We start from the raw sequence: 23,409 nt of genomic DNA, 5'->3' as shown, positions 1-23,409 counted from the left end.
GGCCAAAGGGTGCTGCAGTGTCCCATTGTGGTAGAACTCACAGATAATAAACTCAGGTGACAAGAGCAAAATCTTATTCAGAAGCTTGGATGCTTGGGATGACTTTCTGCTGGATGAACCTTTCTTTCCAACTGGAATTTTCCAAATTAGAAGAATTTCAAACATCAGGATTTTGTTCTAAATTGGAAAACATGAAAACCAGTAGCTGGAGAACCTTATCTCACGAAACAGTGCTAGGGGCCAGAGCTCTGTCTGGCTTAATCATCTGAAATATTCTTGTTTAAATACTGAATACTTCAAGGCTATTAATAGCCCTGCAGTTGTGGAAAGGATGGTAGATTCTGCTCATAAGCAATCACTTTTTCAGTTATTTATGAGTGGAAATAAACTAGAAGCTTCTGTTCTCTGTTAGTGACTGAAACCTCTTAATTTTTCTTAGAATTTCCCGCTTAGAGAAGTCAGGTAAGCAGTACAAGAGAAGCAGGCTGCTCTAAAAGCAGTGGTTCTATTGCTTTCTAATATAAAGTCAGAGCTCTAACATGAGCAAAAGGTTTCACATGTATCAGTATCAAGTATTTGCTCTCCTACAAAAATGAAGTAGGTGTATTTATTTAAATGTGTCACAAACTATGTTATTACACACAAGTACAGTGATTACACCCATTCAAGCACAAAATCCCTTGCAGTGGTTGCTACTCTGCATGGTAAGAAAGCATCCAAGCTTCAATTTTATTATAAGCATTATTCCTAATATTTCTAAGCTTAAAAGTGAATTCCTGTAGAAGGGTGCTGAATGACTGCAGTGGTGTGGGGGTATCAGCCTTGGCTAGAAGGGCAGAGGGTCAAAGCCATGAGCCCTTTCTGTAAAGCTGGTTAGTTTTACAAACTGAGTGTGCTGGAGTCTCATTCCTTAACACTTAGCCATAGCTGTCAAAAAACACTGAAAAGGAACCATTCCATTGTGTCATGAGTGAAGCCAGTTACCTTCCTCAAAAAAGACTGATCCTCCCTCCCACATGGAAGATAAACTAAAGTTGAAATTTTCTGCAGATTCAGTTCAAACAGTGGCTTTAGCTTACACACAAGAACAGTGCTAAGAATTAATCAATATTCTGACATCATTTAGTTCAAGAGCAGTTGATACAGACAGCTGGTAGAATCAACTTTATTTACAGAATGTTACTGGGAAAGTGTCAAGTTAAAAAAGTATGAAAACAATCTTACAAGGACAAGCTGGTGATTGCATGTTTTAACACAGATTGTTTTAGGAACAACCACTAGAAGTATGGGTGACCCCCCAACAGATTCCACACTGGAGACTTCAGCTTGCTATTTCTGTACAACATTGTCTCTGCTGGACTGAAACAAACCCACCACAGCATGCTGGCAATTGTTATAATACAGTCAAGTGTTTGCTTTTTTTTCTTTCTGCTGCTGGTTTTGCAGTCAGTGAGACCTAAGAAAGAGCAACTCCGTGAGAATTCTGGCTTTGCTTTCACCTTTTTTAAAAGAGCACAATGGCCTAAGCTAGATAGAGGACATGAAAGCAGTGCTAGACTGAACACAAGTGAGAAGGTAAAGTGAAGAACCATGCAGTAGAGGGATGGAAGAGAACACTTAACTGTTCAGGGAAGTGGAACAGGCATAAAAGGAACATAGTATTTTAAAACCAAATATACACAGTAAGATCACAAAACTACCCCATCCTTCCCCTTTCAAGCCACAGAACAAGACTCCAAAGGCAAGTTTCACAGTAATTGCATCAGTAGATGCACATTAGATTGAGGACAGTTCTCAGGACTCCCTTCTATTAAGAGAATTGAAGGCAGTACAGAACACCACAGCTCTGACTGAGGAGTTGAAGGGTGAGGATTCAAAGGCTCCATTTTGATGACCTTCAGCAACTGGTTTGAAAGATTAAAACAAGGGAAATACTGCAGCTGCACTAGGACCAGAACCAGCCCTTTTGAAAAAGCTACGACCAGTGAGGACCTACAGCCTCTTTGCTTATGGCAGACAGAAGATCTGGGTTTACCATTCCTGTACCAAGTCCCATCCTCAAGGCTGTTTTATGACTAAACAATTCTCTTCTTTGATGGCAAGAGTCATACACAAAAGGAGTCAGACCTTTGTTATACAGACAGCAAGATGTGGGCTTTGTACTCTGACACTTTAGCTACACTGGGTGCACAACACGTGACAGAAGAAAGTGAGAGGGAGACCTAGAGGAGATGAGCAGCAAGAAAAGGCAAAGCAACTTTATCCTGTTCACTCACACTTAGGATATGCAACTTTAATCTTAAAGAAAATCCCACATGTACAATGGAGAAAGATCCAAACCATAGGCACAACTAAAGCTCAACTGTTATCAGCTACTCTTATGTACAGCTGTATAGATTCAAAAAGGCTATTCTATGTGTATATATACAAAAGATTGTTTATACACAAGTCTGTACACAAGGGTCTATACATTTAGTTCTCTGCAGAAGGAATCCATAGCTGCTACCTCTACACTAGAGAATATCAGCACTTCATTCACATATCTTACAAAAACAAAAATAGACACTTCCAGGATTAAACTGGTTTTGTCTTGCATCTAAATTTCTTCAGGCTTCACTATTCAAGCCATAATGGATCCTTTAGTCTTGATGCAGACATGAGACCAGGACAGGTGCCATGTGCTTCAGTCTCTCAAAAAGAAATTTTGCACAGAGTGCTAAAAATAAAAGCCCCAAAAAAAACAAACAGAGGTGAAGTCCTGACTATGGACATTTTTTATCCAGTCTAAAGAATCACAAGTGTCCCACCCAGTGGTCACTGTTCACTGCCGGTATTCCAGTTCATCTACACTGATGACTTTGGATGGCATAGAAGGGAGAGGCTGCTGCAAGACATCTGAACCAAACCATTTTGCAAGGCCAATGGGAGACCCACTTCTCTGGCTGGGGCGATGGTCAAGCTGTGTGTGCCCATGAGATAATCCAGTCCGAGACAGCACGTTCTGAGGGGTTGTTTGTGCACCAGCAGGTGATCCCTGTGCTCCAGTGCCTGTGAAATGTAAAGCTATTAGGAGATGGAATAATACGTTCACCTGACATGGAGATTTGCCCCAGAGCAATCACCTGATGAAGCATGTGAGCTGAATGTGGCTTTTACTCATCCTGTTAGCTCTCAGTAATCCAGACACCCCCCTGCCCCCCCCCCCCACATTTGTTCTCGCTAGTACTTCCATGAACTGCCTGACACTGCCAGTTCTGGACACAGCATCAAGTAGGTTTTAACTGGAAGACCAGCATCAAGCAGCATTTTGAGATAGGTGGGTGGCCTCTCTCACCCAGCAAGGAAGGAAAGACTGCTGCAAAAGGCAGATCTGTCAACAGGAACACTTATCTTGAAACTGAATGCTTCACTTGGACATTCTTCTGGCATAAGAGCCCTGCCGTGGCCCAAACTGCTCTGATACCACACAAAATTAAGAGGTAATTTAGATATTCATAATCAAAGTAGCTTCCTGTTAGCCCAGTATACAGAAACAGGCCAAAAGGTACAGGACCAGCAGCAGGCCAGTCAGTATTTTAAAACTCCCAGTCCTGAGTTTCAGCATACCTGATCGCTGCAGTTGCTGCTGCATCATTGCTAGCTGCAAAGGTGTCCCAGAGCGTGGATTTAAGATGTGATGGCTGGCTGTTGGCAGTGGGTAAAAAGGCTGGCCAAGGATGGGAGCAGATATTCCCTGCAAGTGAGAGAGGTCCACCCCTGGAGGAAGCATACCTGTTAAACAAGAGTGAGGAAAGGTCTTACTTAATAAGCACAAGGAACCTAAAGAAAACTAAACATTTTTCTGTTTAAATGGCTTGGAATTCATTGTTTATTTTTACAGGTGAGTTTCATGTAATAAACATTAGCAGTAACAGGTATAATTTTATGCTGTTCCTAATGCAAAGTCAGTCTTATAGAAAACATGCATTAACTTAAGGGAAAAACGAATGGATTACCTGCTTGCAGCAGAGGAAGGTGCTGCGGATGAACCCCCTGCGCCAGCATTCTCTGGACCAGTCCTGGATGCAGTTGATGAGCAGGTCGTACAATTGGTACATGGGGAACAAGGGGTACTTGATGAACAGGACGAAGGAAAGGGCCTCCTGGTACTGGGGAGGCCATGGTAGGAGTCTTTCTACCAGCTGATTTAGGCCTGTAGTCTTGCTCTTTGGTGCAACGATTTGCTTGGGCAAGAGGTGTGGAACATGCAGAGCGTTGCAGTGCAGGTAGTTTGGTACCTAAGGTGGGCAAAGTTTCTTGATCTGCATTCTCCACAGAACTAGACAGTAGGTTATCTGTAGCTAGAATCGAATACAACTATTATAGTCCACAGCTAGAGATTACACCTAAGGAAAACTAAAGCTAGTGATTGGATTTTATAGCCAGATTCCACGACTAGCTGAACTTCAGCCATATAAAATTATATTTAATAGTAAGCACCAGTCTTTCCTGAATGCTTTTGGTCAAATTATTTGACAACAGTAAGAAGGATATGTTCCAAAATTCCTTGACAGTAAGCTTTAATTAGGTCAGAGCCAGCAGCAACTCAAACTTTAATTCTTATTTTTCCTCTCTTAGAAATTGAGGTGGCAATATGGATAAGTTAGCACCAAAGGACACAGAAGGCATAAAGGATCCTGCCTAGCCAAGATTATAATTTGGAGTTTTGCCAGAAATCTAGCCCAAAGTGGTTTCTCAGTTTAGATGTGCCCAGGGGTTGGCAGCAATCTTCTATGCTTGTCATCTGCTTAGCAAGATTTGGAACACTAAAGAACCTCAAGAAGCTACTTCCACAGACTATCTAGATGAGTTAGACAAGGACTAAAATATCTTAGAATCACCTGCTACCAGTTGAGGTAGCAGTTATAACTGGAATACTAAAAAGAAAAAAGTCAACCATAGCAGGACCTGCAAAACTACCTCTGTAGTAACCAGTATTGAAGTACAACATCATGGCAAGGAGGCATGTTAGTCTTACTGGGTCAGGTAAATCACTGGTACTGAGCGTTTTCTTTTCATAGCTACTTAGTATCAGTCAGGGTGACCAAATGCTTCCATGATCTACTACACTTAAGAGCTTAATTGGTCTCAGCTTTGATTGTTCAGTTAAGATGTCTCAAGAGAGCTGTAAGCTGCTTGTATTCAATTAGTGCTATAGAGAGATATGGAAGCATTATTGTTAACACTTGTTAATCAAAACCAGTTGCAAAGAAACAGTTGTGGTCCAGGCCTCTTAGGGTCACTACTGCTAACAAACTGTCAGGCAAGAACAAAACAGATTGAAAACCAACACTGCTGAGAGACTGCACTTAGAAAGTGTGTCCCCTCTAACCCTTCCTCCCATTACAGGTGCATTTCCACATCCTCCTCCCGATTTCCATGAATCAGGAATGTCTAAATTTAGCTGGGGCGTATTATGTGCTGAAGCTCTGATTCTATTCCAAATCTTGTGTTACTTCAAAGCCATTACAATACCTTCATTTGGCCTCTGATTTTCATCTTTTCCATCACTGACTTTCATTTTCCCAGAAACTGGCTCCTCTTTGCTCTTTTCCTTGCTCTCGTACATCTTGCGAATCACCGAGGTAGGTGTAAAGGAAGGAGACAGCTGCAGAGAATACAGGAAAAAGCAACACCTTATTCAGTGCTGATTATCTAGGCAACACTATCTTGGTTGTGGGTGGATACCAATTCTAGCACATCCTTTCCACTTAAAGCTCTTCTGAATCAGCCAGTGTGCCCATTATTTTACTTCACATCATTTCATGGTTTTATTCTATAGTTTAAGCATAGTTAAGCTTCTATAGTTAAGCTTCTCTTCAGCTTTTACAGAAGTAGAATACTTTTATTAAAGCCAGATGTTCTCAAAGCTACATATACCTTACCAGGCTTGACACAAAACATGAGCTGTAGCTTGAATTGCAGCTGTTTTCTCTTTGCTATTGATTCAGAACAATAGCTCAACAGCAGTTCCTACAGACCTGCTGTACCTATTATTAACTCAGGACTGACAGATCTACAGAGAACTATTGCCTCTTTCTTTTCCCTCATTCTAAGTTACACAGCATCTGTGGAAGCTACTCACTTGGTATACAGACAGAAGTATCTGCTTGATTTAGCAACCATTAGTCTCTGTTAGTCCTGAGCTGCAAACAAGTACTTGACTGATTAATTGGAAAATTCAGATCAAAGCAACATTCTACATAGTCCTGAAGGCTGTGAGGCAAGAGCTTGTCTTTGACATTTTATTCATTTTCAAAGTGACCCTGAAGCACCTAGGTAGTATTTCATCCTACAGACATGTAAGTCAGTAGAGACCAGTGTTCTCTGAAGTGGCTAGTGGCTTGCAGCACTTGCCTTTTGAAGCCTTAAATGCCAAAATACAAGGGCCCTGTTTTTCAAAGGTATTTTCAAGATCAAACTAATATTAATTGTGCTTTTTTCAGTTTAGGTGACAGTGGTCAGAAAAGGCAGTCATTCAGTTAAGCATGAAGTGAAATTCATCCTTGTATCATGTGTCCACCAACATAACAGATACTAACTCCTCCATGGTCTCCTTTTCTCCTATCTATGACAATTCCTAAATTCCAGTTACTTTTAGACACTTTTAGAGCTTTTCCTACAGTCATTATACATTGGGTACTGACCATGCTAGTAATGGATGCTGTAGGGGCTGGAGAAGGTGCATTCCCTCTGTGTCCTGGAGCAGGTGATTTGGTCACTCTCTGCTGCCTGTTAATGGACAGAAGGTCAGTAAGAAGCAGCTCTACTCTTGATACAGAATAAAAGGTGGGACTGTCAAGAACCAATACCAGCTTGAGTGACTGGTACTAATAACTAGTGAAGGAAAACACATTAGAAATCTGTTGACAGTACCTCTGAAATTTTACAGTTACTCACCTGTTCCTGTAGCCATCTCTGCTTTTATCCATTTGTGGTTTACCAAAGCCATGCTGATAGAAGTTTGCTGCCTGTATGGCCAAGTCATGTGGCAATGACAGTCCCTCTAATGCAGCTTGCTGTATTTCCAAAGGACTCATCTGAAGTAGAGTTGTACAGAAAACAGACAAATTAAAGCTGGTATTTGTTTTTTTAAACATGCTGAAGGTTTGCTGCTCTAGCTACTACTATCTTCAAGTGTTTGCCCACCAATAGTTCTGTTTTATTGACTGACATAAAAAGTTTAAAAAAATATTGTACTTGATCTAGGATGGATCCAATTCCAATAGGTTTTGAGACTACTAAATTAGAACTTGCATCCTGAAGAGTTAACTTAATTAAGTTAAATAATTTGTATCTCAAAATGAACAGTTAAGTATGTGTTTCCACAAGTCAGCTCTAGACCACACAACAGAAGCAAAAAGCATTTAAACCTACCTGTGCAGCAACTGGACTCATGGGCTTCCTTACACCTGGAAATGGATCACCAAGCAATTGCTGAGATCCTTGTCCAAACCCTGAAGAATATTCAACAGTTGCATTTTAAAATGCTAACAGCTTATTTCAGTATATACTTCCTTTAATTAAACAATCCTACATTAATTAAGCTCATCCTTTAAGTCTACAGAGCTATGTCTCTTCCTTGTCACTAGGACACAGAGCTAGAGGTTTTTTCAGTAGCTGAGCACATTACTCCACATCACTTTACTACAAGTTGATCCATCACAGACATCTACATTTGAGACTAATTTGACATTAGAGACAAGGAAATAAACAGCCAAGTTGCCCACCAAATTCCAGGAAGTTTTTATGGGTCTGTAAAGCAGTCTTTAAAACAAACTCAAGTAATAAAATACTCAAGAAAATTATTTTAAAAAAGTATTTTGCAACCAGTCTCACCAATGGGAGAAGATATCCTGTGGCGCAGGTAATCTGCAGAAGCAGCTCGAGTGGGAAACACAGGTGGAATAGGGGGAGAAGGTGCTCTTTGTGTCAGTAAAGAGGCTGAAGGTTCCAAACCACCTATCAGGCCACTTAAAACATTAGAGGAAGCAGGTCTGGTAATGGGAGGACCAAGAAGTTCCTAAGTAATGAAAGAATGTTCAGAATATGAACAACTTATAGAAATGAGCTCACTTTATTACACTGCAGGCTACACTATTTACAGCAAGTTAGGGACAAGGTGGACTTGTACAACTAGATACACCAATTCTGGATTGCCCTCATAATTAGGCACATTCAGTTGTAATCATGGGAAATAACATGCCAAGACAAATTTCTAAGTAAACCGAACTTGTGACTAGTTCTTTCCTCTACAGGGACTAATGTCTGACTACTGATCTCTTCATTGCCTTAAATGTCTTATTTTCAAATAATCTGTTTTCATCTTGGAGTTGCCCTTTTGAGTACTCCCCCACAATAAATACCTGCAGAATATTCTTCGACAAAGGCTGGCCTGGCATCTCTGGAGGTGACATTAAGTGACTCTCAAGGCTTTGCTACAAAAATGAAAACATTATAGATTAGATGTAGATAAAACAAGCATCAGGGATAAGTCACATTTGTGTCACTAATAATTTCACCTATTCTGTTAGAACCAGAATTTATATAATCAGCCAAATAAAATTCCAGCAAAGTCAGGGACTGAGCTGACTCAGATTTCCCCTGAGAAAACACCCAGTGGTAGATTGCATACAGGTAGCTCAATGCACCTTCAAGTCTGAATAACATATATGAATTTATACAACTGTGTAACCTGGAAATCAAACACTGGGCTAAGTGGTGAACTGAAATGATGCCCAAAGTGAAGTGTTTGTATATTGGAGAAATTATTTAAGAGATTCTTCTATACATCAAGATTACATGTCAACATGAAGGGGCAGCCAGAAATAAAAGTAAGTGTGAAATCAGTCTGCCAATTTACATTCTTCATTACCTTCTAGTGAAGTGGGATGTGGCTAAAAGTTTGGCAGGAAAACCAGATACTTTTGACTCATTCAGTTGTTAGAAGTATTTTATGGTGCCAGCAGCAGTTACCAATAGCTTCAGGGTCACACATCCTGCTTAGGCTGTTAGTGGCAGGATGAAATTTCATCCTACAATCTCTCCCAGTCTTAAGTTTAGTATCATCTAATATTAATCTTTCAGCTAACAAGTACTCAGCTTGATCTTATCTCAGTGCAAATAATTTTAACATCCAAGTTTAAAATACTAGATTGGGCACTGATACATCTCTAATCACTGAAGTGAGACATCTAAGCTTCAGGTAAATGTGAACTGTATCACACTACAAGCACTTTAACAGAGACACCTTTTAATAGCAGCACTAAGGCAACCATTAAACTAACACCAGCAATTCTTTCATAAGGAATGGATTGATTAAGTCTGTTTACACACAGACAGTACCTTTACAGATGGATTTGTTTATTCAGAAAATTCAGATGGGGAAGAGTTCAAGTGCTAGAGAATATTGGTCACTCATCAAAACATCCTCTATAGTGGATCTTCTTTGGGACCTTTAGTCTTTAAGTCCAGATATCAATCAACTGGACTAGATACTCACATACTTTTAAGGTGGAAATTATGAGACTTCTCAGATAGTATTATAGTTCTGGGGCTTGCAGAAACTTAAAGCGAGATCAACCCTGTGACCTCTAAACAGAAAAAAAGCCCCACTTTTAATTACTGTGGCCAGGGAAAAAATTACCCAAGTACTTCCCTTATTTTTCCCTTCAAGCAACAATATTCTAAAAGCAAACCTACATTTAATGGCTGCTGCATACAGCCAAAGGTCACATGTTACCAGAAGGGCTGTGTAAAGGGTTTCTAGTTTGCATTGCATGTCTCAGGCACAGATCCATCTGGAGTTCAGAAAAAGCAGGTGTCTGGTACTTACATTGACTTTGGGCTGTGAAGGTAGTGTCCCACTTGCTTTCATACTGCTGACCAGCTTGTTAAATGCAGTCATATCTCCATCTTTCTTGATCTGTCTGGAGCCAGCAACACTTAATGCTTCCTCCATTTGCTCAGCCATAAATGGAGTAGCAGTTTTTCCCTCCTGATCCACTTTCAGGCCTTTTAGCCCAGCTTCAACTTCTTCTACTGAAAGTACAACTCCTGAATGGGCTGAGAAACACAGGAGAAATACTGGTAAAACAGGGTTCTCTGTTTACAAGCAAGAAAATACCTGTACTTGCACTATATTCTAATATCCAAATTAATACTGCCATGCACATCTACAGGCATGCATGACTCCATAAAAACCTGATAAGGTTTCAACTGGTAAGTTCTCACTAGCTTTCATTTATCCTGGAAGACACTACATGTTATAACTTCACCTGCTTTTAATAAAGAATATCAATCTGAAAACTGAGTTTGCTTTTTCAATTAGGAAAGTTTCCTTTATCTTATCTCCAGGAAACCAGGTGGTCTTACAGCCACAGCATAAGCAATGTCAAATTGTCTGAAGCAATCATGAGTAGAGAGAATACATACCTGGAAAATTTAGATACTCTGGAGACTCAATTACACAGTTTGGTGGACAAAGTTTACCTCAAACTTTTTTTTTTCCTCAAAAATTAAAGCCTATATATAAAGATTTCATTGGCACAACCAGAATGAGGTACAAGCAGTACTTTTTTCCTGTATATGCACATATAAATACCTATCAGTGCTGAACAACAAGGATAGACATGCTTTATGGACCAGCTTACACACCACAAGCTATGACACCTTAAGAAAAGGAAGAAGAGATAGGAGCATGCCATGGGTTGCTGTAGCAGATGTTGGCCTAAAGTAAGAAGATTCACTGGAAATTTGGGCAAGAAGGTGGAGAAAAGAAACAATGATGCAGACATGCAGTATGGAGCATGAAGAAAAACATGATGCTGGTGGAGAGGAATCAACCTGAAAACTCAACACTCAAAAGTGTTTTATGGAACAGAAGCTTCCCCACAGTTTTTTGTTCCTTCATCTTTGGTTTGTGAGGATCAGAGTTTGTAAAGCTTTTAGTAGGAAAGTCAGGCTAAGCAGAACACACAAGAGACTCATAGTCCTATTTAAATCAAATTCAGAAAAAGTTCTCTACATGTTAGCCAGCACTCCCCAAATCCAGACTGGATGCTTAAGAATATTTGCAGTGCTTGGATGCTTTGCTCCCTAGCTACTTCACACAAACCACAGAGTAGCATTACTTTTTGTTCAGTTGTTTACATGGCAATACATGCTGCTTGCCAAAAAGAAACAGATTTGCAATTAGATCTTGAGATTTCCAAGAACACATGCATTTTGTACACTCCATGCATCATGTGGGCCCAGACATGCAAATCCCTAACTTAGGGGCACCTTTGAACATTAAGTTTAAAATAAGCCCTCAACTCTGTATAGAACAGCTGATGCTAGCAAAAGTGAACTCCAACAGACCAAGTTCCCTGGAATGCTGAGATAATAGCCAAGTCAGCCTAACAAAGACAAATCTGTCCCTGTGTTGTACCTCTGTGTTAATTATTAATGCACTAGACAGTGTGCAGACCACTCTGCTTCATGTGCTAGCAACAGTCTTGAGAAGTTGAAGTTTGCAGCAATGCACTTGAAAAAAACCTCACATCCTCAAGCCACTGTTCATCCTTCTAGATACTGATTGTAAATGGATCAATGTGATCCATTACCGATGCTTGCAAGAATGACTTAAAGTGTAAGTTATTGGTAAAGCCAGAGTTTAAATGCCACAGTTTCAGAGCTGGCAGTACCAGTCTCCAGTATAAAAAAATCTATATAAATGCCACAGACAAAGCTGGAAATTCAGATCAAGACTTGCAACATAAGTTATGAGTACCACTGGCCAGTGGAGCAGTCTGAGTCCTGATGTCATCCTGTGATTAGGATGAAAAGAATCAGTGATGATATTGACACAACTGAGATCTGATGAACACTGGGTTTGCAGTGTAATTAATCCTGTAATACTTCCTACTCCTGGACTTGGCAGATGTGACTTTCAGAATACCAAGCCTCTTGCCTTGAGATACTGCATCACAGGAACTCAACAATATCTGAAGAGGCACTTACTGCTCTCTCTAAGCTTTTCCTTGTTGGCTGAAAGACTTGAGAGAAGAGGTTTTAAGTCCACTTTGGCTTTCTGTAGCATTTCTAGGATGTCCACTTTGTTTTCAGAGTGGTCTTCCAATGGAATGGGAGCAAAGTAGTTTCCAGAGTTCTGGCCAGGGGAGAGAATGGCTTGCTCTAGACCTGAAACAGCAAAACCAGTAGCACTGCCACATCAGTTTACCAACCCAAAGTCTCAAGATGAACATACACTGGTAACCAACTTCAATATGTCACTGAAAAGTTATGTCTCACACCCCTTGCCCAAGATAAGCTGGAAAGTCACTGAGAACAACAAGGCCATTTATATAAAATAAAATAAAATAAAAAAGAACTGACAGCTCCCAAGTCTAAGAGCTTCCAAAAGAATGTCAAGTGCTTAAACTGTGGAAGAATTCCTAAAGACTTATCTGCCATGTTCTTATTGAATGAGTACAGAAGAATATAGAAGGTGGTTACCTGATCCTGTACTGTCCTGTAGTCTTACCTGCCAGCCTTTCCAGTTCCTCATGGGGTGTAGATCTCAAGCTGCTTGACCGACTCCCAGAACGACTGGGATTAGAAAACCACCTGCTGAACCTGCTGGCAGACACTGAACCTTCCCCCAGCACATCTTCTATCATCTAGATTATGGGGAAAAAATAAATAATCTTAACAGAAGCAATCACAGCAAGGTTTCTGAGATACTTTACTGTGCAATCAAGATCCTTCTGCTACAAGAAGATTCTGCTCTCAGAGTTCAGAGGCTTTGAACTGCTTTTTCACCTTCCAATATAGAAGCATTGGTGCAGTCAGTTAGCATAAGCCATCATACATTTAATTTATACCAAATATTTGTTCAGTGAAACAGCATAATCAGAGCTCCCAAAGACCTTCAACTAGACTGCTTTAAAGTGGATATGCAAAAAAAAAAAAAGTGTTTGCTACAAGACTAAAATCAAATCATAACTTAGCAGTTCTAACAGCCACATGGCTCAAGCCTGGTCTCCATCACAGGAAGGGTGCTCTGATCTGTTGTATTTTCTGCAGTCATGATTCTGTTCAGTTCCAGCACAGCCAACATTGGAACAAAGGGTAATGACTACTCCCAGACCTGTGAGCATCCCACTAGGGCTGGGGGATAAGGGCAGTAGCTAAGGGCTACTTGGTTGCATGTCATATGCTGAGCCATTCAGGGACTAAGAAAAGGGTTTGCATCCTTCCAGTCAGGGTCTGTCACCAAAGCACTGGCAACCAGCACCTTCACCCTCCACACAGAGGCAAGGTCACTAAGCAGTACTTCTGAGTTAGTCTGTCAGAAGTCAGCCCAATTGATAGTGACCAATTATTTCTTTGTAAATCACTGCTGGTATTTCAAATACACTGTATTCTAAAATTTAACTCAAACTAAAGCTGCCACCTTGCAAGACAGGGTACAGTTAAAAGCCTGCTCAACAGATGCAGTTTCACCATGCAGCACGTTTAGTGTTGGACAAAAGGAACAGTAGCTTTGTTCTGCCTGAGCAGCTGTTCTCTCTGAAACCAGGGACACTCAATTTACAACAAAGCCAAGATGGATTCAAACAGTTAAAAACCAAATGGATCAATACTAACATTTTAGAAGAACTAAGAAAGTTATGTCAGGAAAGATACAAACCTACAGTAACACTTGTCAGACACATCATCAATATAGAGAAGGAATATTACAAATACACTCCAGCTTGTCTAGAACTCACTTTTGTGACAAATTATAACAATATCTGCCCACTAAAGCTTCATCAGCAGGCATGTTATGACTTGTGAATTCCCTGCTGTCACAGTTTAACACTGGCCCAGCAATTAAACCGAATGACACCTGCTCTGAAGGAAGTCACCATCTTGCAGATAAGCTGAAAATCAGATTGCCAAGTCTAAAGACACATTTACATCTCTTACAGGGAGAACAAACTCTCCACTGTGCATTTGTCAAATTACTGGACGATGAGCTTTTTTAAAGCAAGCAGCTTTTCCATGTTAAAGGCTAGGTCAGGATTCTCCTGAGCATTTTTAAACTCTAACATTTCTACACTGTATATCAAGTTGGTTTTCCTTGATGTCAGAATTTTTTTTAAAAAAAGCATGCTTACTTTTCTACAACACTAAGCCTTTTCACTCAAATTTTATCAGTTATATCATCTACAATAGTCAACAATGGCTTTTCTTCCTGGTGATGGAGAGGTCAGAATAGAAACATCAGCAGTTCAAGAATTAGGCCCATGCTTAGTCAGTACTTGCTGTGTCTGTTTACCCCTTTTTGTGGTGAATCAGAAAAAGCATGCTAAGGTACAGACCAGCTAGAGCTTTCAGACTAGAACAGTGACCACCAGCTATCTACTACCTCCAGAGATCAGATGTTCAAAAACTGCACACTGCCAACACGAGATCAGAATTCCCATCAAATTTTATCTGGAGGTAAAAACCCAGTACTGGAAGAAACCTGTGGTACAAGTCTCAGCCTTTTTCTTCAGTCTTGTTACTAGCTCCTGGGTATCACATCAGCATCCCATAAACCACTCAGTCTACAAATCATCTACTAGTCACACCACTAGCATTCTTTAAACATGCTTTTGACTGAATTAGTAGGCTACGTTTATTTCTCCAATCCAGCTGTAATAACTGGAAATACTGAACTAAAAACCTCAGAAATTTCCATAACAAAGATTCAAACCCTCTCAGACATCCTTTCAGCCACATTACTAGTATTGATAATGCAACAACATATACATGTCTCCAGGTTTACTGCTTTCTAGGAAGCTTGCACAAGTAACCACTTGCTGCAATTTGCAGCCTTAGCTGCAAAATGTTCTTTTCAGCTATACTAAATTTATACAGTGAATCTTCTCTGATCATATCTGCAATACTTCTGAATAAGATCCATCAGGATGCTGATTTTGAGTCTTCAGTAATGATCAAAAGAAAAACTGATCAGCTAGTTTGCTTCATACACTTTCTTTGGAGATGGAGCCAGCCCCAGGACTAACATTTTGGAAGTAACATCTTTACACACCAAGCCTAAATCCATGTAAATTAATTTTAGACTTACATATTGAGTAAGGCAACTTTAGCAAAGTAAGAAGTTTTAGTTTTCTCTTAATGCAGCAGCAAAAATGCTTCTCATTAATACAGCCAGTTTTAAAAATAAATCTCACCGAAGCCAGGCCAGGAACACTTTTATCCAAGTTAAAGAACTCATTGAAATCAAACTCTCCTGGAGCTGGTTCTTGTAAAACAGCTTCCCTAGGAACTTCTTGATCTGCTGGAGTTTCATTGGCAAGGACAGTTTGCACTTCATCCTCTTCTGCCAATCCACCATTGCATTCTATCCCTTGAAAAGAAAATCAAATGACTGTTGAGGCACTGAACTCAACCATCTCCTGCAGGAACAGTGCTCAACAGGCAATGCATTTGCTGAGGAATTTAAAATGTAGGACCAAAGTAATACAGCCACTTATGTGCTATTACCAACAGAAACTAGGTCCCAGTAAAACTCTAGCACAGAGCTTTTACTCTGTAATCACAATATTCTGCTTTAGGAAAATCAGAAGTGACATTGAATCTTATCAGCAACTGCATCCTGATCAACTTGGAAAATACCCAGAACATCTCAGATGTCATTACAACAGGCAGAGCTGTTACAGGAAGTTAACAGCTGCTGATGGGTTTCCATCAAGAATCCTTCAGCTTCACCTGTCTTCTTCCAAAGATGCCCCAGACTGCCTGAAAGCTGGTACTTAAAAAAGCTACCACAAAAGTTGCTTCTGCCTCTCCAGCAGGAGCAAAGCACGTGTCATTTTAGACTTCAGAAGCTTGAACAGGTGCTGCAAGAGAGCTGTGACATGACCACAAACCAAATATGCTTGAAACCTCAGGTTTGTTGTCCACCTGTGGAATTTCTAGCATTAAGAAGTTCTTTTGCCTCAGAGAAGTCCATACCACAGCTTTTTCAGTGATAATTCTGAAGTCCAATGACAGCAAATTCAGTATCCAAATTCAGCTTAAAGCTCTGTATTACTGTATTACTGTCCCAAGCAGTGCTCCTAATGCTAGCATTCCTGTAAGAAAAAACATTTCAAGTACCTCAGAGCATTAACTTAGCTTAAACCAATCCTTAAGCAGCCAGCAGGATTTAGAAACGGACAAAACCCTTTTAATAGCCTACAAATTCCAGGTAACATTCATACAAGGTTTTTCTTCCAGTCTCAGTCCTGCCTGCCTTTTGGAAAAAAAGCATTTTAACACTTGCAGTTTGAAAGATCAACCATAGGCTTTGCATCTTATGCTTCAAGATGACAAAAAGCTATGCAAGTTTAAGATTAAAGACTGAATAACTGCATCACCCTTTACACTTGCCTGGATCTATAACAAGCACCTCAATATCCAGCAATATGCACTATTAGCAGACAAGCAAAGTTTAGTGAAATCTGTCATTACCTTCTTTTAGTGAGACCGTACGTCGTCTCGTACGTTTCCTCCCTTTATGATCTTCCTCCAGAATTTTATCATCAAAGCCTGTGAGCTCAATTGTTTCAGACTGACTTGTAGGACCAGCAGAGAACCACTCTGGTTCCTCTTCAGTGTAGGAGTCATTCCTTCTTCGCTCCCCAAAGACACGTTTGCTGTCACCAAATTCCCTCTGAAGTGGGATATTAAAAACATTAACAATTCAACACTTTTTCATAAGATTCTTCCCTGATTTCCAAAGCAAATGACAGCCTTTAGTCACTAGTTAGAGAGTTCTGGTTCTGTGTTTTGGTTTGTTTGGGTTTTTTCATGCAGTCAGCACACTCAGTAAGCTTTTACATTTTAAAAACTTTACAGCTGAATTTCTGCTTTATTACACTGAAGGCTACTGGCCTGCAAATACTTGTACAAATTCAGCTTTGTATCCCAAGAGGCAGGCTAGTGGTTCCTTCTATAAAAAAAGCCTGAAAACATGGAAAGCTGCCATCTGCTGAGGTCAAAGAATGCTTCATGACAACTGCTAGGTCAAGAGCTATGAATGAACTATTAGACTTCTGAGTATCTTGCTATTAAGCCTCCCACAGGCAAGGCTGCAAGATACACTGTATTAGCTTCCAGTTCATCTGTCAGAAGGACTGAAAACCAAATTTTTTTAGAGCATTGAGTGCCTACTCTTTAAACTGAGGTGCTTTTAAGAAATAAAACAATTAAACAGAACAGCCTGCTTGCATGGAACACCTGACTGCCACATGCAGTTACCCTGCCCCTGCTGCTTTTACTGCAGTATGTCCAAACCCTCCGATTTAACACGCAACCAGCAGAAGAAAGAACCAACCCTGAAGCGTTTATCTTTGTAGTCCCTCTCACGGTCTCTGTCTCTGGCATCTCTGGAGTCACGGATGTCCTTGTCACCCCCTCTGTGCTCCTTATCAAAGTTCCTGGCAGAGATAATCCTCCCGCTGCCGATCCTGCGGCCCCCGATCACACGGACACCATCGTTCTCCTTCTCCAGGGGGCTGCCCGACCGGCGGGAGCTGACGGCTGCACTCACATGGCAGCCACCTCCAAAGCTTCGTCTCTGCGGGCTTAAGACTACATCCAAGTCATCTTCTTTCACTCTCTCTCTTGGATCTGCACGTTGAAGATGACAGAAAAACTGTCAGATTTAACCTCAGTAAACACAAGCCAGTTATCTGTACAATAGTCTTCTGCTCCAGTACCTTGCTGCTATCCCAGAGCTTTCTGAATGAGTTTTTTTCAAAGTTAATCTAGCTGAGAGCACAGGAAGTACAGAGGAAAAGAATTAAATTCACAATTGAGTACTGAGAAATCACTGTCTCCTAAGAAGCACCTACTTTCTGACTACAAACTTCAGTGCTCAGTCTGAAATTGCAGGGAAAGTGCCCCCTGCATCTGCATTACTACACATGTATTCACAACTATACAGCAAGAATAGTAAGATACAACTGACTGCTACTTAAGTTTGCTGTTTGATAAGGTACCAGAACACCAGGAACTAGACTATGTTTTAAGCAACCAAAATTTCCTTGATACTTATTTTATGCAAACAACTTCCAGAGGTTGTCTCATTTGCATCATTCCAAGTGAAAGGTTCTGCCAACAGAAATGTTCAGTTTTTAGTCTCCTGTCCTTACCTACAATCCTGCGCATCAGAGAAGTCCGATCTGAATCCAAATCTTTTTTAAAGCTTTCCACTGGTGAAGTTCTTCCTGAACTTGGATATAAAGATGCATGCCACTTCTCTGGATCCCAGACACCATCACTATGAAAACAAAATTTCAGCATTGTTTGCTATTTGTAGTCTAATAAATAATTCATAGTACAACTACTGAAAACCTAGAATTCACTGACAAGCACTCCACACAAGCAAAATACATCTTTGATAGCCAATTTATAAATCATTGCCTTACTGTATTACCTCACACGTGGCATTCTAGATCCCTCCTGTAACAGTAAGCAAAATACCCAGCATCAGATTTGAGGTCAAAATACGGACATGTTGTCCCTCTATTTATTACTGAAGTTTGCCTGGTACACTGAAAAATAGCTCAAGTAGATCAAATGCCACTGTTCTTAAGCATTCAGAAAATACCACCTCAATCTCATACTTACTCATAAAATAAATTAATCTGAATGGTAAAGATACTGCTGTTTAGCAAACCTACAAACAAAAGCTTAAGACTCTTGCCTTCATTTTAAAACAAGGTACACAGTCTATGTGGGAGGGTAATCCATCCAGCAAGTCAGCTTGTTGCAACACAACCTAGTCAGTGCTATACAGTCATCTATAATCTTGGTAACTTTTCCTGTAATTCTTTAAGACTTGTGTTTTGTGAAGTTGTTTTCTGCTGGATCTCCATCTTTGTTCAGAGCACAAGATTCCTAGCTGGAGTGCTAAGCCTTTCAAGTAATTACGACTCCTGTAAACACAATCGTACACTAAACTCCAGAGCATTTATACCTTGCATTAACATGAGTGCACATTTTAGATAAAAAAAAGTCTTGCAATTTAAAATTTTGAAATAAATATTTTGCTTTTGTACCAAGAAAATACCTGTCATATTTTTCAGAAAGACAAGAAGGTCTTCGCTTAGAGTAGGGACGCTCTTTAATATCCAGCAGTTCCTCCTAAAAAAAAAAAAAAGCACAAAGTTAGTGCAATTCTCACCTACAGCACATTCAGGTGACACAAAACCTCTATTCCAGACAGCCTGTTCAATTTAGTGTTTTAATTTGACAACCCAAAGTTTCCCAATATGTTGTTCTATTTCCTATGAAATACTGAAATGAAAAGTTGACACTAGACAGCAAGTTTATTTTTCATTTCTTCTACCAGTGGCCACTGGGCCAAAGCTTATTTGAAGCATTAAGTTTTACTGGTCAGAGTCAGTTCCATGAACACCTGAAAGGCTGTTCACAGCATACATGTGACATGTCACCTCCCTGGACAGCTGAATTTATAAGCAAGACAGACATCATTGATATTGGAACTAATAAGCTCTCAAGATGCAATAAAAATTATGTTCAGTGCTATATAAGGCTCAGCAGGTGAAAAGAAAAACATTGCAACAATACCAGTTACTGAGGTGGCTCTAAAAATCCCAGACAAGCTTGCTATTTCCAACCACCACCAGTTCCAAGGTATAACTATACACAAGGTATTAATTATACACTATTCCAAGGTATTAACTATATACACCTAACCACTCTACCCAACACCAAATCAATGCTGAATTCATTTTCCCACTTCCTACCAGCTTTCAAATACAGTCCTTGGTTTACCATTGCACAACCCCAAGCCCTCAAGTCATTTTAGACAGAGCAGTAACCAAGCTGCAGCCTCACTGCAGTTTGCTGTAGTTAAAAAGCATTATTAATGGTGCTTTGGAACACCACTAACTTGCACATTTCTAATTAAACTTACTCTCCCTAGATTACCTTCCTTTAATCTGCCTCACTGCCAACTGAACTGAGCTGATTCAGAACTGTGCAGAAATCAGTGGGCAACTGGAAAGCTAGAAAACCTAAAGGCAGGCACCACACATCAGGCAAACTGGGCAAGGCATTCTCTTACCTTTCTCACCAATACTACAATATACTCTGGAGCTCTAAATCATTATCCCCATGTGATTAAAACCATTAGCTATATGAACATGATACTGTTTCAGACAACAACTGGGTAAATGAGCAAAACTTTAATATGCATACACATAAACATGCAAGCATCACCTGTATCAGTGTTCAGAAAAAAAAAAGTTCCATTAGATGGAGGGAGATTGGCCTCTCTGCCCACAGCTTCCCAAAATAAACCTTGATCTATGAGGAACATCAGGGCTGTAACACTATCACAGCCTGATGCAGATACCTCAATCCTAACAGCACTGTCCATCAGACTTGAAATTGATTATTTTGTTGGCCAGGAGAGGGAGTCCACAGACCCTCAATCAGATCCTATCAAAACTCGTCCACTCAAGTGAGGAAAATTTGAATTGGCTTTCACTCATTAGCTGTGCACCTGTGGAGCTTCCAATCATCTCAACAAGGCAGTACAGACCATTTAACACTCTGATAACAGAGGAGATTAGCACTGGCACTTCAAGAATATGTTTTAGGGTGTTTTTTGTTCCATGCCCACACTATTACTTTTAGGTGGGTGGAGGAAGTGTGTTCAGTTGTTACTAAACAGTTTTATTCAAACTGTTTAGACATATTCATAGTGTGAGACAATTGTTTTCCTACTGCTGGTAAATTAATATAAACTGTTGAAGTAAATCAGTGCTCTCTCCACATTAGCAGCACATCCTGAAAGTGTTCCTCCCATCCTTAATTAGGAGGAAATTGGATCATGTGAAAATGGATTACCATGGTGATTACACGAACACCTTAAATTAGCTATATTTAAGATGTTACTTATAAAAAACCTAAAGCATATCAGGCAAGATAATTTAACACAGACTGATTTCTGGTGTTTCTTTAGATTTCTTGGAAACCAACAGAAAAAAAGACCAGATGCCTTCTGGCACTGGTTCTGCCACTTTATCCTGATCAGAAACAATAGGTGCTGAATGAACAAAACTGAAGTTACAAATGCTTGTTTCATTGTACAGATAGCACCAGAACAAGCTGAATACTGCCCAAAAAGGCAAGCAGAATTTGAAGCTGCATTCTGCTACCCTTGAGAGGAGCTGGGAAGGCTGAGTAAGATACACTTCCAACAGCAGAAGTTTAAAGATAACTCCCCTCCTTCACTTCAGAGTCAATTAAATAACAAGGTCAGAACAACAACAGACTTTACACCTTAGAAGGTTAACAGTACATCTTTTCTAAGATGTTGGAGAGAATTAGAAAGCCATAATACTCCCAGTTCTGAAGTACTTGGTTTATTGTTGATGTCTACTTAAAATAAGCCAGCCCTACTATCTCAAAAGAACAAAGCCACACTGATAATTTTTTAGTCTTTAAAAAAACAACCTAGTAGGAAACTAACAGTTCAGAAGTCCTCGAGTAAGATAAGGCAGTCAGCAACAGCACACTGCCTCACTCCCTTTCACACTTCAGGCCCTTTATTGCAAAGTAACTTAATAGATTTCCACCAAGCAAGGGCCACCTGTTCCCACAGCTTTCAGCAAGGGGAAAATCAGCCACCATTAAAGACTTCTGCTAAATGCTTGCTTCAGCAGCAGTACCAAAACCCCAAACAAAACTTGAACCTCAAACCCCACAATATATCAGACTCACTTGGTACTAAAAGACTCTTTATTTGCAAGTTATTTAGTTCTTCCACTTATGCATGTATTTTAACATCACAGCTAAACAGAAACACCTGTGTTAAAGTTTTAATGAAAAGCACTGGTTGAAGTAATAAGTGCTTAGGGTTCCAGCAGGTAAATACAAGCAATTCTAAGCTTACAAAAGACATCTTGGTAAACACATTAAAGTTCCTGATAAGATCTAACATGCTGTATGTTCCAGGGAAGTGGCATCTACCATAAGGGAACATTTTTGCAACATTCTCAAAGGAACATTTCTGAAAGTAGAAATACAACTGTGAAGTGTGAGTGCTTCAGAAAGCTGGTAGAACAACATACTTCAGACCCTACCATAATGTCTCCAGCACGCTGTGCGGTGCTCAGATATTAAAATAAGGCAGTGGGAAGCAAAAATATATCAAGGGCAGGACTGCAGAGGTACAGAGCACAGAAGAAGTTGGCTCACTTTACAGCATCTTGGAAACCCTAATCCAGGCAAGGGCTTTCCAGCCTTCACCTTACTGCTTCCCTCCCACAGAAGCCTCCACTCCCTGCTCCAGTCCTGTGACTGACCACCTCACAGATAACTTCTAGAAGAGAGAGGAGAGAGCTAACCAACCTTTGTGTATCGATGGGGGTGTTTTGCTGTAACTCTGTTCAGTTCCAGGAAAGCATCACCATTTTCAGTTTCTGTTACACCTCCTCTTTTATCCATGGTTACCGCAAAGCCTGGGACCGGGGACCTAAATAACAACAAAACCGAGCCCTCAGAACGCCAGACACCGCTTCAAGCCACGCAGCCCCGCCTGGGGCACGAACCGGCACCCCGAGCCCCGCCAGACCCGCAGCCCAGCTCCGCGGCAGCCTGCCCACAACAAAGCTGCCCCGTGGGGGCCATCGGGAGCAGAGCACCGTGGCCGGGGGAGCGGGGCCGCCGGGACACCCTCACCGCGGCTCCCCTCGCGTGGCGGCGGGGGCAGCGCGGCCCAGGCCCGGTCCCGAGGCAGCCGAGCCGAGGGGGCAGGAGGGCGGCGGGAAAGGTGACTCAGCGGATCCTCCCCCCCCCCCCCAGCCCCGCCGGCCGTACTCACCGCCCCGCCGGCGGCTCTCCCAACGGCGCCCCGCTGAAGGCCTTACCGCCGCCCGCGGCGTTTCCTGATCCCGGCCACCGGCTCCGCTCGGCCCCTGCCCGTCCCTCCACTGGCGGCTCCCGGCGCCGCTCCCGCCGCTTTCCGCGCCACCCGCGCTCCGGGCCGGTCCCGTCCCCGCCCCGCCCGCCGCAGCTCGCGCGGCCCCGGCCCCCTCCGCGCTGGCTCGCGCGCCCGCTCCTTATTCGCCCGACTCTGTCTCTCTTCAGCCGCCGTAACCGGGGCCTTCCGCTGCCCGCCCCGCACCCATTTAATGGCCCGCGCGCAGGCGCGGCGCTGGGGGCGCGCGGCGGGGCTCCCCCGCGCGGCGCCTGACTGGAAAAGGCGGGCGGTGACGGCGGGGCCGTGCTCCCCCTCTGCCTGATGGTTTCTCCCCGCCGCGGGTTAACCCGCCAAACCCTCATCTCACCTGGTGAGCGTTGCGGTGGGTGAGG

At 41.5% G+C, this 23,409-nt stretch overlaps 2 protein-coding genes across 6 annotated transcripts in view; one reads left to right on the top strand and one right to left on the bottom strand.

Annotated features, from left to right (window-relative positions):
• Window positions 1-1,149: 1,149 nt before the first annotated feature.
• EIF4ENIF1 (eukaryotic translation initiation factor 4E nuclear import factor 1) lies at window positions 1,150-23,407 on the bottom strand. Of its 5 annotated transcripts, none has more exons than XM_030460673.1 (19): window positions 23,385-23,407; window positions 22,447-22,570; window positions 19,133-19,206; window positions 18,213-18,340; window positions 17,393-17,688; window positions 16,528-16,729; window positions 15,246-15,421; window positions 12,566-12,701; window positions 12,043-12,222; window positions 9,875-10,104; window positions 8,406-8,477; window positions 7,879-8,062; window positions 7,417-7,496; window positions 6,940-7,079; window positions 6,687-6,771; window positions 5,515-5,647; window positions 3,996-4,340; window positions 3,607-3,771; window positions 1,150-3,048 (listed from the first exon to the last, which is right to left on the bottom strand). In XM_030460673.1, exons 2-19 carry the CDS (start codon window positions 22,540-22,542, stop codon window positions 2,822-2,824), a joined length of 2,949 nt encoding a protein of 982 aa, XP_030316533.1. In that variant the 5' UTR covers window positions 22,543-22,570; window positions 23,385-23,407; the 3' UTR covers window positions 1,150-2,821. The 5 variants fall into 5 exon arrangements, with proteins under 5 accessions (XP_030316533.1, XP_030316531.1, XP_030316534.1 ...); XM_030460671.1 differs by lacking the exon at window positions 23,385-23,407 and adding an exon at window positions 22,919-23,002; XM_030460674.1 differs by lacking the exon at window positions 23,385-23,407 and adding an exon at window positions 22,919-23,002 and having other exon boundaries at window positions 3,996-4,277.
• SFI1 (SFI1 centrin binding protein) overlaps window positions 22,541-23,409 on the top strand; it is a 28,231-nt gene continuing 27,362 nt past the window's right edge. Inside the window, exon 1 of the mRNA XM_030460700.1 lies at window positions 22,541-23,243. Coding sequence (XP_030316560.1) covers window positions 22,541-23,243 — 703 coding nt within the window. The remainder of the gene's footprint in view (window positions 23,244-23,409) is intronic.

This window comes from Calypte anna, chromosome 15 (assembly GCF_003957555.1).
Source record: "Calypte anna isolate BGI_N300 chromosome 15, bCalAnn1_v1.p, whole genome shotgun sequence".
NCBI classification, from domain to species: domain Eukaryota; kingdom Metazoa; phylum Chordata; class Aves; order Apodiformes; family Trochilidae; genus Calypte; species Calypte anna.
The sequence above is the reverse complement of the archived record's forward strand: the minus strand, read 5'-3'. Positions and strand labels throughout refer to the sequence as shown.

Bases quoted from the DNA above. Each gene is read 5' to 3' on its own strand.
- EIF4ENIF1 (XM_030460673.1), bottom strand. From the start codon at position 22,542: ATGGATAAAAGAGGAGGTGTAACAGAAACTGAAAATGGTGATGCTTTC. The intron at 18,341-19,132 runs GTATTTTCTTGG...TTGTTTTCATAG, and splicing joins CTTTCTGAAAAATATGACAG to TGATGGTGTCTGGGATCCAG. The intron at 8,478-9,874 runs GTAAGTACCAGA...TCATTTTTGTAG, and splicing joins CTTCACAGCCCAAAGTCAAT to CAAAGCCTTGAGAGTCACTT.